At 36.8% G+C, this 14,974-nt stretch overlaps 1 protein-coding gene across 5 annotated transcripts in view; it reads left to right on the top strand.

Moving 5' to 3' along the window:
- The window catches only part of RBMS1 (RNA binding motif single stranded interacting protein 1), a 142,239-nt gene that overhangs the window by 101,182 nt on the left and 26,083 nt on the right, over window positions 1-14,974 (top strand). For all 5 annotated transcript variants that reach the window (XM_088146642.1, XM_088146641.1, XM_088146640.1 and 2 more), the window contains exons 3-4: window positions 1,221-1,279; window positions 7,085-7,176. In XM_088146642.1, coding sequence (XP_088002768.1) covers window positions 1,221-1,279; window positions 7,085-7,176 — 151 coding nt within the window. The remainder of the gene's footprint in view (window positions 1-1,220; window positions 1,280-7,084; window positions 7,177-14,974) is intronic.

Raw genomic sequence — 14,974 nt, 5'->3', positions numbered from 1 at the left:
AACTTTCCTCCCACAGCCTAATGAAAATAAATCTGGCAGAGAAGAAGTATCCAACAAGTACGAGCAGAGTGTGTCTTGAGATGCAATTTATTTATTTCAAAACAAAACATCCACAGTATAGATCTGCTCAGCCACTGCAGTAATCATTGAAGGCCTTCCTGATTGTGTCAGGCTTGAAGACAGTCTCTTTAGTGGGGGCACCCATTATTTGGGAAGTTCTTTTAGAATGAAAACATGCAACAACTTTGCTACATTTAAAGTGCATGCTGAAATTACTTTGGATTCACCTTGGTACTTGATAGGTCATGGCAGTGCAGCTGAAATAGTGAAGGAGGGGGCACTGGGTATGCCACCTGGGAACTCCTGGAGGAAAGATGGGAATTATATCAAATACAGCCATTTGATCTGTTTGATTACTGCATTCTGCCTATATTTTTTTCTGTTTATTTCAGATTAAAGCAGCTTTTAATTGGAGGTGCTTTACATGACAGGCAGTACTTAAATATTTCTTTATCCTTCATCTTGAAAATACAATAACCCCTTTGTTAAAGTCAAAGTGGTTTCCCCATTTTTAGCAAGACATGCAAGTTCTTTAGTAAGTAGAAAGCAGATCAGGCAGACGATCTTTGTAGTGTGAAGCAGTATCACCTTTGAAAAATCTGAGAAGTCTTTTGCGTGCCATAGATAGAATATAAGGACAAAATCATTTTCAGCATAAAGCTGTTTCACCTATTGTGTGTATGATTTCCAAGAACTTGAGTATTATGGAAAAACCATGGATGTTATGATCTTCTGATCCTGGGAACCTGTTGTTGCTTCTTCACTGGTTTGATCTTTCTAGAATGGGATGCTGTGGACAGATGCTGCTGCTATTGGTGGTGACTTGAATTCCATTAAAGGTTTGCTTGACTAGTTAAATACTGGTGCAGAATTATGTAATATCGGATTTCTCAATTTTCTATTAATGAAAGGTTTGCTGAGTAGACCATCTCTGCACAATCTGCCCAATAGAACTGATTTGTCTGTAGACATTTTATCACAAGGCTTTAATCTTTACTCTAGTTAGGAGAACTAGAAATAGAATCAATGCTGCTTTGTTGGAGGTAAAAGGTTGAGTAAATGTATTTTTTTACAAGTGCAAATTTACATAAGAATATTGCAGCTTCATTTGATCACTGAGATTTCGTAAGGTAACTTCTGGTTTGTTTTTAAAATTTTAGATATGGGAAAATTGTATCTACGAAAGCTATTTTGGATAAAACAACAAACAAATGCAAAGGTATGTTCATTCTCAATTCCTTTTTCAATTTTGAATTTAAAATCACCATTTCTTTTTCTTTTTAATGTATAGTAGCTTTGCATTACATTGAACTCATTTCTCCCTAGTACAGTTACAACATACCCTTTGAGTTTTCTCTCAGGGAATGTCACCACAAAGACACACCTTTTCAGTTGTTGCTCCCCTTCTCCCCAAGATCCATATGGCCCCAACCCTGCTGAGTTTTTGGAGGGTGAGCAGAACCTGGTTACTCCAACAGGCCTTGGGGATGGATATGAGGTGGTGCATCTGTTGTTAATGGAATTGTGTTGTTCCTTAGATAATAAGTAAAGGCTGATTCTTTAGTTATTTTATCTTTTCTTATGTATAGGTTTAATCTTATTTACAAAGATGCTCAGAATCAGCAAAAATTAGAGTGGCATATAAGCCCAATAGATACATAAATAAATTTTTTTTAAAAAAACTTTTAAAACCCACATGGATGCTTATGACGACTCCAGACAGACTTAACAGGCATGCCACTGTGTGGCATTTAGCCTCTGCTTCAGAAAAGAAAGGGGAGTTTGAACATGAATTTTCCTTGCCTGCTGAGTTGAATACCATTTGACTGTATGAAGTATCCAGAAAGATTACACATTGTGTAAATTGGCTTTATTAATTAGAATGGGTGAATGTTAAGTAGTTCTTAATTGCATGTTCCAGTCCCCTAATTGTGTTTGTGTTCTGTTCGTTTCGAATATAATGGAGAGAGGGTGAAAGGGTTTCATTTTCACTGACATAATTATAGGTAGGAAAAATAATAAACTTCTTTCTCTGAGACACTGAGTACATTAATTTGGTTTGGTGACCTTCAGCATTCACTGTGATTATGATTAGATCACTTCCTAACGAAATGAGTAGTAAGTAGAATACAATACCAAACACTGACATACTGAGTTTCAATCGTACTTTCCAAAAGGGGATGCATGCTTTCTAATCAAGGGAAAATGTCAGTCCAGTTAGCATTGTTAAAATTGGTTCCCTCCAAGAACAGAGACACAACTGACAACCAAGAATAAGAGAAATTGAAATGCATGCTTAGTTGAATTGAATTATTTTATTCAGAAAAGCTGGTGGTAAGAAGTAAGTTTTTCCATAGTATGCAAAAGGATTTTAACCTCAAGAGACTTGGTAATCTAAAACTTGTATTTTTCCATATTATATTTTTGTTCTAGATCCATGACTAATATCAATTGAATTTGTTAAAAAATGTATGTAGAAGTAAAAAGGTGTTTAAATGAAATTAACTACAAACCTGTGCCAAGATACCTAGGAATATGCACCACTAAATTCATTGAAGACCTACTTTTGATTAGACATGTGTAGGATTACATAGGGTGTTGTGCATATTTGTTATTTCTCTCCCCTCAGAATTTTTCTTCACAGCATATTCTAGTTTTCTAAGTGTTTACATATGGTTTATTAATTGTTCTTTTTTTAATCCATCCCATTTTGAGCAGCGGGGTAGCACTTAAACTAAGTTGGCGTTGATATCTTCCTTTTTTAGGATGGGCTGAGTGGGCTAAGGATTCAGGTCCCAAGGATCTCTGGAGCTACTTGAGATGTACTGCTTTTCTCTTGCTTGGCCTTCCTAAGTTCTGAGTTTTTGAACTGAGAAAATGCTGAGCCTGGAGATCATTGCAAGAAGCAGGAGGTAGATTTTCCCTCTGCAGGCAGCTTTAGAGAGGAAAATATAAAGAATAAATCAGGAAGAATTAAGGCAGAACATTTGTCAAATATAGTTTCCCTTATAGAATAAGTTATTCAACTGTGGCTTGTTTGTTGTTCTGATGTGTTATTTCACATCAGAAACGAAATCATAGGGTTGTGTTAATTTTTGTAATTGTAATCTGTTACTCATCATAATCAACACAATATGAGCATAGTCGAGATACTCTTTAAGTTCAGACATCTTAATTAGTAAATACACCATCTTTTCTCTGTTTGTCTACCTAACTCTGAGGGTTAGATGTCTTTTCAAAACAGCAAGCAATTCTCAACTATATTGAAAACAGAATGTTTAGACTTATTGAACATGAAAGGTAAATTATTAGCATAGTGCCACTGGACCCTAAAGCGAACCTAGGTTATTTTCTAGATTAGTATAACCAATATATGACCAGTAATAAGTTTAGGGAAAAAGTTACTGTATTCCACCCAATCCATAAATCAATCAAATCAAATCTTATTAAAGTCAGACCCAATCCATAGATTTTTTTAAAAAAATATCCTGAATATGTGTTGTTATTTAATATTAATTAATTATATATAGTTAGATAAAGACTTAGTCTTCTCTGGAGGAAAAATTGTTCTTTCTCTTAACAAAGGATTCTGGGATCCACTGGAATTTCCTTGCTGAACAATGTGGGGGTAGCATAGTTATTTTTATCTAGTCTTCCTTTTCATTGTAGCCCCCACTCCTCCCATGTTACTCTTGAGGGTCCCTCAATCCAACAATACAAAGGGCCTGTAAACCCGGGGGGAGCATGGATGTCAGCAAAAAACTACTCTCTTCCTAACACAACTAACAGAGTTATATACCTCAGAACTCCAAGCTATAACCCCTGGATACAGTATCAGAATGGGTCTATGTATAAAGTTCTTGTATAGTCACCTGTTTTTGTATATATATTGATAACATTACATATGCTTCATGGTAAAATTTGGACATCAACAGTTTTCATATTTAAAGACATTTTGTAATAAAAATGATTTCTGTACAAAGATTTGAATTTGTCTGGACATTATTTTTAAAACCCACCAAGTTCTCTTTTTGTACCCTTACCCAGTCACATATTTCAAATCAGACTTGGACTGTTAAGAAAGTTTTTGAACTATTTGTATCACATTTACTACCTCTATGAAATATAAGCCCATTAAACATGCTACGTGAGAAATTACACTTATGTGTGCGGGTTGTTGTTTGGATCTATGGAAAATTAATACTACTGATGAATAGCAGTACTTACTCTTTCTGCCCACTTCTTTTTGTAGTCTTTTATTTATTTAATTCAATTTGGATGCCGCCCGACTCCAACTCTTTGGAATCTTGAAGATTCTTTCCTGGAATGTGAATAGAGAAAATCCCAAATATTTGTTGTATCACTGCCACATATAAGAGGTGACAAAGTCATTTAATTTAGTATACAAGGGGTCCAGATGTCATCTCCTCATTAGTGTACTGAATCAAAATTTCAAGTACAGATTTTGACCAGTTTTATTGTTAGTCTTGGACCTTACCCAATTTGTTCTATATTTTGTGAAGAAGCAAGTGCGCTGTTCTTGTAGTGATATTGCAGTGCATAACAGGACAACAAGGAACTTAGCATAAATAACGTTTAGCCATTTTGTCCAGGGGGAGGAGATACCGCCATTCTAGGTTATGAAATGTCAATTGCATATTCAGTGGATGAGAAATGAAAGAGTATATGCTCCTAAAAATGGAAGCTGTGAAGCGTAGCTGGATACATAGTAGTCAGTGGGAATTATAAATATTCTGTAATGAATGGAGTATGCTGCAATAAACAACTATATCCAGATAGACATCTCAAGTTTGTTTTTAACAATACGACACCATTTTCGAATTAGAACAACCTTTCATTTACTTGTAGCTTACATTAGCTATTTACAGTAAGTTGTTTCATAGGCAGTTCTGGTTCTGCCATCTTACAAATCAAAGCATAAGCACCCTTGAACTAAGTCTGAGATTGACTACTCTGTTATGAACGTATCAGAATTAGTTACTATTATTCTTTTGCTAACATGGAGGATTAAACTAGCACATATGACTGGGTCCATAGCATGATTATGTTTGTTTCCTTTTAATGGTTCGCATGAATAATATCATGCCTTAATAAACTAATTTTAAAAGAACTAAAAATAAACTATACTTCTATTAAGCTCAACAGAATATTCAGTTGCTCACATTACCCACACTATATTTATTTATTCTTATACTAGCTGGATATGACCCTTTGATCTTAGCTTTAAGCATTTTTTTCCTTATAACCAAAGCAAAAGTTGTGGTTCAATATTGGTTTCCTAACCAGGATGAGAAACTGGTGATACTAAACTAACATTAAATAGAAGTCTGATATTTTGAGAGTAATGGAAAACTAATTCAAAGTTTTCATAAGAAAAGTCAAGCTAGACAGACCCAATATTCATTTAGAAGAAGAAACTTTTATTTTGGTCAATGACCAGCAAATAGCAAAGTAAATTGTTTTAGGATACAATAAGGCATCCATGCAACTATGAATACAGTAATAAAATAGAACATAGAATTACAAGCATTGAATCTGTAAAATCAGTATGACTAATCTAAATAACTAAACCTGAAAGGAATCTGTTATCCTAATATGTTAGAACTAACGTTTATGCTAATGCAACAAAAATGCTGACAATAGAATATGAATACTTTGTTACAGTTAAATAAACTAAAATAGAGAGTAATAAAACTATGAATATAAAATACTAGGGTACTATGCTCTCACAAATAATTGTGCAATTATTCACTTTCAATATTTGCAGATAATATAACAGTATTTAGCAATTTTTATAGAGACTGTATCAATTCTATGAGACAATAAATACCTGAGATAAAATCAATCTGGATGGCCTGGATAATTTGATATTAATCATGTCAAATAACATGTACGAATATCCTGATAAAATGAACAATATAGAATAATTTTTTTTTTAATTTATATATCAAATTTGTCACTGCCCATCTCATTAAAAAGCAACTCTTGGGCAGTGGTTTCAACATGGCTCTTCACATGGGCAAAGCCATTTATGAAAACGAATTTTCTTATGCCTCCTTACCAAGACAGCTATAGGCAAAACATTAAATCACGCTAATATAAATTTTATTTTATGTGTGTGTGAATATAATATAATATAATATAATATAATATAAATGTGTGTGTGTGTGTGTGTGTGTGTATATATATATATATATATACACACACACACACATACATACATATACATACACACACATACACACACACACGCTTATATTTGAATATTTCAATCTGCCTCAGGTATCTGGCTGGACTAAGGTTAAAGGGCTGAGCACCCAAATAGACCTCTACTGGCCATAGGATTCAGCTTCCTAGCTTGGCTTTGGCTTGACCAAAACCTAAGACTAGTATGGCTTCCAGAGAGTAGCCACAATGATTCAACTTATGTAAGATGGAGTTTTTCCATTTGCTGATAAATTTATCAGAGATCGGGGGACCAGACCACTTAGGTAGAAGACTGTTTCTGACCAGTAGTTCAGGGTATCATCATCATATCAATTCTGAATATAACAGCTTCCAGCTGGAGAGTAACATTGGGTACACATTGTGGTACCTGGAAAATATTTCTCAACAACTTAGGCTGAAGAAACTCCATCAGTGGGATGTTTTTATAGAGTCCTATCTGTGCACCATACAGAAGACTCAAAAGTACTCGGGCTTCATCTACTCTTGCCTCCAAAGTCCATATCAATAAAAGTGAAGGTGAAATAAGTTTAAGGCCTGCATAACTATTTATAAGCTTCTAAGAAAGCTAGGATGTAGGAGAACCAGCTTCAGATCTTCAATTCAGGCATGACATTTGCTGAATGGCATTGATTAAATCCATATCTGTAATTTCTAATGAGATCATTATGAGGATAAAATAAAATATTCATATGTTATAATAAGACTCCAACTCTGTGCCTTTAAGTAGAATGAAAAGTGAACATTTCTTACTAAACAAAATTGTTTTAAATTTCAGGTTATGGTTTTGTGGACTTTGATAGTCCAGCTGCAGCTCAGAAAGCCGTATCTGCCCTGAAAGCCACTGGGGTTCAAGCACAGATGGCAAAGGTAAGATAATGTATCAGTGAAAGATAATGTATCATTGGTACAATATAAATAGTATCTGTAGAGAAGAAGAGAAGAGAAACTGCACTTAGATTAATCATCGAACTATTCCATTGTCTAATCTTCATCCAGGTTGTGCCTTTATAAAACCTGGAAACAAGCTCTTTGTGTGTTCCCTAATAAAGAGATTTTGTTTAGGCTTCTGTATTAATTTGTTTAACTTCATCTAATGCAGTGTTCCCAACCATAGCAATTTTCAGTTGTGTAAGGTTCAGTACCCAGAATTCTCTGTAATTACCGTGTGGTTGGAGAATTCTGGAACTTAGATCCATGTATCTAGAAGTTGCCATGATAGAGAAATGTTGACCTAAAGCCATATAAACCTTTTCCTATGACAACAAATTCCTTAAAATCAGAAAGAATCACTGTGTCATAATAGTTCAATTTGTGCTTGAGTTCAACTACAGTGGAACCTCGGGTTACGAACGCTTCTGTTAACGAACTTTTCGGGTTACGACCAGCTCTGGCCGCAAAATTTTGCTTCGGTTTGCGAACTCTGCCTCGGGGTACAAGCAGGATACGTGGCCATTTTCCCTCCCTTGACATGGTCCGCGGCCATTTTTCTGCCCCTGACACGTGGTCTGTGGCCATTTTCCGCCCCTGACACGTGGTCCGCGGCCATTTTTCCGCCCCTGACATGTGGTCCGCGGCCATTTTTCCGTCCCTGACACGTGGTCCAGGGCCATTTTCTGCCCCTGACACGTGGTCGTAGGGAGGGGGACACTCCCTCCAAGCAATAGCCGCCTCCCTGTCCTCCACGCCAGAACGGATTAACGGTAATTACATTGAACCTTATGGGGAAATTTGCTTCGGGTTGCGACCAATTCGGGTTGCGGCCAGAGTCACAGAACGAATTAAGTTCGTAAACCAAGGTTCCACTGTACTGTGTAAATATCTTGCCCTAATTTTGAAAATGAAAATTGTTCATTAATTGTTTTAGCATCAGCTAGCTAGATTATTGCCAAACTCTAAATTAGAATAAATTAAATTCTAATTTAAAATTTAAAATGGAAATTTTCTGCATGCTTATTGAAGGATTTCTAAAGTGAACTAACCATTTAAACTCTGGTAATAACAGACCTATTGCATACAGGTGGTACTAAATATTTTGAAAAGTAACTATTTAGGCTGCAGCCTTATATAATAGGAGGAAAACCTATTGAACTTGGCAATGCTTACTTCCAAAGACAAATGTATAGTATTGCATTGTAAATGGAGTGTCTCATGCAAAGTATTATCTTTGGAAATGTTCTTCTTGAGATAATTTGATTTTGTAACCTTGGATCTATAGTTCTTGATAATGTGGCTGTTGTAAAGAAACTAAATATTCTCTCTCAGAGACCATTTACTTTAATTGGCAGGTTATCTGTCTGGAAAAGAATCCTTTTATTTCCTCCATTTTGTCTTAGAGAAAAAGTTGGAGAGAACCATTGCAAAGCTGGGTTTATTTGTTCAGAAGTAGCATAATTTCTTCTAAGTTTATTTTGGGGATAAATAAACATAATTTAAAATTTCACTGCTGCCATTTCAAAATGATATACGTAGGCAATTTCTCACTAGTCATTTACCAAGTCTTCTAGAATTACACAGGCATCATAAGGCCCAGTTTTCCTCAAAATAAACTTTTTTATAGTGCAAATTACAAGCATGAGGAGAAGCTGGTTCTGGATCAGGGCTACAGTGGTAGGACAAAGCATTACACTGCAAATCCCAATGAGCCTTCCCATCATTACTTTAGTAAGGCGGGGGGGAGACATTGCTGCATGCAGAATATTAAAGACAATGTGTAGAATTGCCCCAAGATATTCCTATACAAGCTGTTTGAAGCAGGCATTTGACAAAGCCCCTGAAGGCCAATTTTTTACTTGTATGTTAGACTCTCATCTGTTCAATAAATGGTACAGAAGAAGGGCATATGGAGAAAGGGATCTGTTGCTGGCTTTGAATAATACATTGCTTGAACTACACTATTTCATTAGAGCTGATGTACATTGAATCCCGTGTTGACATGACAGACAAGTCTTGTGCATACATTTAGTAGTTATTCTTTTAAGATGTCTCCTTTCAGGTTTAAAAACCTACTGCTGTTTTGAATTTTTAAGTCATTTATTGTTATTGTGTTTTAGAAAGATTAAACGTGGGCCAGACATAGCCTTCCTAGAATATTATTCCTGTTCTTGAGTGTAAAGTACTGTGGCTTTTTCAGCGATGCTGTATTTTCCCTAGGATTCTCAGCTGAGGAACAGTGGAGCTAATAGAAATGTCCTTGGATGAATTCCAGGAAAACAAAATGTAAACCATATGTGTATTAATGCATATTTTATCACATGCACAAAAGCATTTGCTCTTCCTCAAGTCAAATGCAGTGTTCCTTGTTCTTTGGGTCTCTTTGATAACGGTAGTGTCATATTGTTTAATGTCTATATATGTGACACAAAACAAAAATAGAACCATTACATGTCTCCAGAGATACTGAGGTCTCCTCATGCACTGTTATTACTGTTATAAAAATTTATATCTTGCCACATTCAAACTACTCTAGGTGATTCACAGTTATAAAAACACACAAACAGAATTAAGTGCCATAAAAACGATACAATTTCATGAATCAGATTAAAATTAAAATTCCAAACCCAATTACACCTTAGTATCCGTCATCATTGAGAATGACCCAGAAAATAAGCAATTTAAACCCCAAATGCCTACAGGAGGAAAACCATCTTTACAGCCATCCTAAAAGATAACAATGAAGGACAGGATTATATCATGTGGACAAGATAGCCACCAAGAAAGCATGCCTTCAAGATTCCCACCCCACCCATCTCTTAGAGGGGGCAGATCTGAAGCATCCCTTCCTATGCGGAACACGCAGTTCAAACAAAATAATACTGGAAGTAAAGCCATGTAGGGCTTTATAAAACCAACACTTTGAAACCTGTTGATAACCAGTGCAGTGCCCACAAAATTGGTGTCACCCAGCTGAAGCTGCCTTTATTTGCCCCAACAAGCTAACGGATTTTACACCAATTGTGGTTTCCGGGTTATCTTCATAGGCAGCCCCAAGTAATTGTCTTCTATCAAGAGGAGAAGGGCATGAGTAACTATTGACAAGGCCTCCTATTCCCAAAAGGGCTGCAACTGGTACATTAGTGGAAGCTGGGTAAAGGCTCCTGACCACAGATTCTACCTGCTGGTTAATTAGTAGCTGTGGTCCAGGAGATCCTCAAGTCACCTCCTTTGGCAGGGGTATGATTCCATTCAAGACCAACAGCAGAGCCAACATGATTCAGATGAATAGTACCTCCGTCTTGCTAGGATTCTCTTTTAGTTTATTTTGTCCCATCCAGTCCCTCATAGCCTCCATACCATGTGAGGATCTCCGCTGCATCTCCACATCAGCCCAGGTTTGGGATGTACAACTGGGTATCATCATACAATTGTTAAATTGCAGGGGAGAGAGCTCCAAGTCATATGGCACCCCACAAAGCAATAGCCTGAAGTTCAGCTACTCATCTCCCAACATTACCATCTGGAACTACCCATTCAGGAAAGAATGAACCACAGTAAAAGAGTGGCACTTCCCGCAGACCTTCACGGGGAACCCAGTAGGATACAATGATTGACAATATCAAACTCTGCTGAGAGGTTTTATAGGACTGAGAGAGCTATTCTCGTTTTGTCTGGGACCCAACAAAGGTTATCCAATAAAAATGACCAATGCATTCCCTGAACTCTGAGTGAAAGGAATTGAGATAATCCATTTTATATAGGAGATTCTGCAATTGAATGCAGTATAATGGGGTCCATTTTCCTTCTCATAACATTTAAAAGTTTTGACATTATGATATAGCTGTATGTTTCCTAGTTTTTAAGCAGCTCTATGTGTGTATATATAATTTTAAAATATGTACTGTTTATGTGGCATAAGATGGAAAGAATGCTTTTTAAAATGTACATCACAGTAGTGACATAATTTGATTTTGTTAACCAAAGTAACTCTGTTATAATCTGTGATAAGTGAATGATGTCTGATTTAAATATTTGGCTTGAGTAGAGTCCCTCCAAGCAAGCAAGAAAGAGCAGAAAATGCATTAATTTTGCATGTAAAGAGACTGATCTGACTCACTGCTGTTACCATATTAGTTCCAACGTGCATAGACAGGTGCTTTGTTTGCACATCATGCTAAATCACAATGTAGTTTATTATTTTGTAGTAGATTTATCAGGTTGCATGAACCTAGCTATTGTGGTTTGCAAACATGGTTTATAGCTTATATTATATGAATAAAAAAAAGGATACTTTATTCAATAAATCATGATTAAACAGGCCATAGTTTAGCCTGATATGTGAATCCAGACATATTTTAGATGTGGCCATTCCTTGCAAACTGATAAATCAGTGTCTGATTTGTATTACTTTAGACTGCAAGCTTAGGTTTCTTTTGTTTCTCTCTTTTAAAAACATCTGTACATAAAAAGCTACTGTGTCACAGAAAAGTCTAATTTAGGACTTGTCCCTGACCTCTAGGTTTCTCTGTTGAGATGATGATGATGAAGAAGATGATGATGATGATAGCATATCCAGTTGTGAGCCATAGTCTACACTGATACGTTATAGAAATCTTAACATACACGGATTAGAAGGGGCCTTAGAGTTCACTGAGGTACAGGGCCCCAGTCAAAGTGGGTACAACCCTGTATTTTTGTGGAATAAGGAAAAATAGTAATATTCAGTCTTTAACTTATATTTGCATTAGCAGTGCACAACAGATTCTATTTCCTCACTACCAAATGAGGCTAATGTCTATGAAGACAATTTTTAAAATACTGAATATAGGTAGCCTACATGTTGTAGTACTTATGCCTAAAGTAATTTTAAGTCCAGAATTGCCACAGATTTATTTTATTTATTTATTATATTCCAAACTGCCCAATCTACCAAAAACTCACAGATGGTACACCTGGAAAGATCCCTAGCCAATGCTGACTCTTGTGTATAGGAATGAATGTATTATTACATACTTCTTCGATACCTTAGCACCTTACAGGTTTAAGCATAATTGAGGGAGGGAGGGGACTTAGAAGTTTGGCACAAAAGGAGTTATTTGAGATGAAGCCCTTGATTTGATTATTCTGAGTCTCATCTAGATTTGATGAAACTGTTGATTAGAATGGAAATCAACTTATAATTTTTGGTTGGTGAAAAATAGTGGAGTGCAAAGCATTTCAGATTAGAACTGTTTCAAGTAGAGGCACCCACAGAATCCAACAATTTCATCAGAATGACAAAATGAGCATTGCAACACAAGCTCTGCTCCTGGTGTATACAGTATGTGTGCAACATCATGATGCACTCATGAAGGACAGACACTTATGGTAGGATATTTCTTTCATCATTTACAGGTGAAACTCGAAAAATTAGAATATCGTGCAAATATTCATTTATGTCAGTAAGGCAACTCAAAAGGTGAAACCAATATATGAGATAGACACATTACATGCAAAGCGAGATATGTCAAGCCTTACTTTGGTATAATTGTGATGATTATGGCGTACAGCTTATGAAAACCCCAAATTCACAATCTCAGAAAATTAGAATATTACATGACATCAATAACACAAGGATTGGAAATAGAACAATATTGGACCTCTGCAAAGTATAAGCATGCATATGTACTCAGTTCTTGGTTTGGGCCCCTTTTGCAGCAATGACTGCCGCAATGCGGTGTGACATGGATGCTATCAGCCTGTGGCACTGCTGAGGTGTTATGGAAGACCAGGATGCTTCAGTAGCGGCCTTCAGCTCCGCTGCATTGTTCAGTCTCATGTCCCTCATCTTTCTCTTGGCAATGCCCCATAGATTCTCTATGGGGTTCAGGTCAGGCGAGTTTGCTGGCCAAACAAGCACAGTAATCCCATGGTAATTGAACCAGGTTTTGGTACTTTTGGCAGTGTGGGCAGGTGCCAAGTCCTGCTGGAAAATGAAGTCAGCATTCCCCGTAAAGCTCGTCTGCGGAAGGAAGCATGAAGTGCTCCAAAACCTCCTGGTAGACGCCTGCGTTGACCCTGGACTTAATGAAGCCCAGTGGACCAACACCAGCAGATGACATGGCTCCCCAAATCAACACAGACTGTGGAAACTTTACACTGGACTTCAAGCATCGTGCATTGTGTGCCTCTCCATTCTTCCTCCAGACTCTGGGTCCTTGGTTCCCAAATGAGATGCAAAAGTTGCTCTCATCAGAAAAGAGGACTTTGGACCACTGGGCAACAGACCAGTTATTTTTTTCTGTAGCCCAGGTAAGACGCTTCTGACGTTTGTTGTTCAGGAGCAGCTTGACAAGAGGAATACGACATTTGAAGCCCATGTCCAGGATCCGTCTTTGTGTGGTGGCTCTTGATGCACTAACTCCAGCCTCAGTCCACTCCTTGTGAAAGTCCCCAACACTTTTGAATGGCCTTTTCCTGACAATCCTATCCAGGCTGCGGTCATCCCTGCTGCTTGTGCACCTTTTTCTACCACACTTTTCCCTTCCACATAACCTTCTATTGATGTGCTTTGATACAGCACTTTGGGAACATCCAACTTCTTTTGCAATTACCTTTTGGGGCTTTCCCTCCTTATGGAGGGTGTCAATGATGGTTTTCTGCACAACTGTCAGGTCAGCAGTCTTTCCCATGCTTGTGATTCCTACTGAACCAGCCTGAGAGACCATTTAAAGGCTCAGGAACCCTTTGCAGGTGTTATGGATTCATTAGCTGATTAGAGTGGGACACTTTGAGCCTAGAATATTGAACCTTTTCACACTATTCTAATTTTCTGAGATTGTGAATTTGGGGTTTTCATAAGCTGTACGCCATAATCATCACAATTATACCAAAGTAAGGCTTGACATATCTTGCTTTGCATGTAATGCGTCTATCTCATATATTGGTTTCACCTTTTGAGTTGCCTTACTGACATAAATGAACATTTGCACGATATTCTAATTTTTCGAGTTTCACCTGTACATATACCGCCCTTGTCTACCTGTGGATTCTGGATTCAAGTTTCAAATACCTTGTTGAACAGTGCAGAACAACTATTTTGAGCATGAAATGGTAGGTTGGTTCATTGTAGAAGTGTTCCAGATTTTATATAAATCAATTTCTACCTTGGAACACTTTGGAAATGGTCAAAAACAAACCACATTGCACTCAAAATTGCTTTTGACATTTGAAACAATCATTTTGAGCTCAAAAGGGGGCATTTTTAATTTGGAATGTGTTTACATGCTTAGTAAAGAGGACTGAATCTAGAAATGGGCACTTAGACAACATTATAAAACTCTCATATTTCCAGAAATGACAGTCTGTGCTTGCTCTAGAGCAAATTGAACACAAAAATGAAAAAATAATCAGTGGTGGTTTTAATAGGATTACTGGTCCTGTGCTTCTGGCCAGTAGTTTTTGGATTCACTGAATAATAATAAGGAAAGAATAATATAATTCTTTTCTTGGAATATTCAAGTATATTTTCTAGAAATCACTATTTTTTATACAGATTTCAGGTATAAAATGTTGCCTTATCTAAAGCACTTGTTACTTTGACTTGCAATGTTTTATCTAACCCATTGCTATGTTGACTTTTTCCATCTGATGATTATCTCATTTGTGAAAGCATTACTTCACAGCACCAGAAAATTTGCTCTGAAAATTTGCTAAGTAATATCGGCTTAAGATCATTAGAAGACCTGTGTTG

The sequence above is a fragment of the Python bivittatus genome, unplaced genomic scaffold (genome assembly GCF_059951505.1).
Source record: "Python bivittatus isolate LINGU-HERP-01145 unplaced genomic scaffold, Pbiv_v1 ctg000480_np1212, whole genome shotgun sequence".
Taxonomy (NCBI): Eukaryota; Metazoa; Chordata; class Lepidosauria; order Squamata; family Pythonidae; genus Python; species Python bivittatus.
Note: the sequence above shows the minus strand (reverse complement) of the source record. Positions and strands in the feature narration are given on the sequence as shown.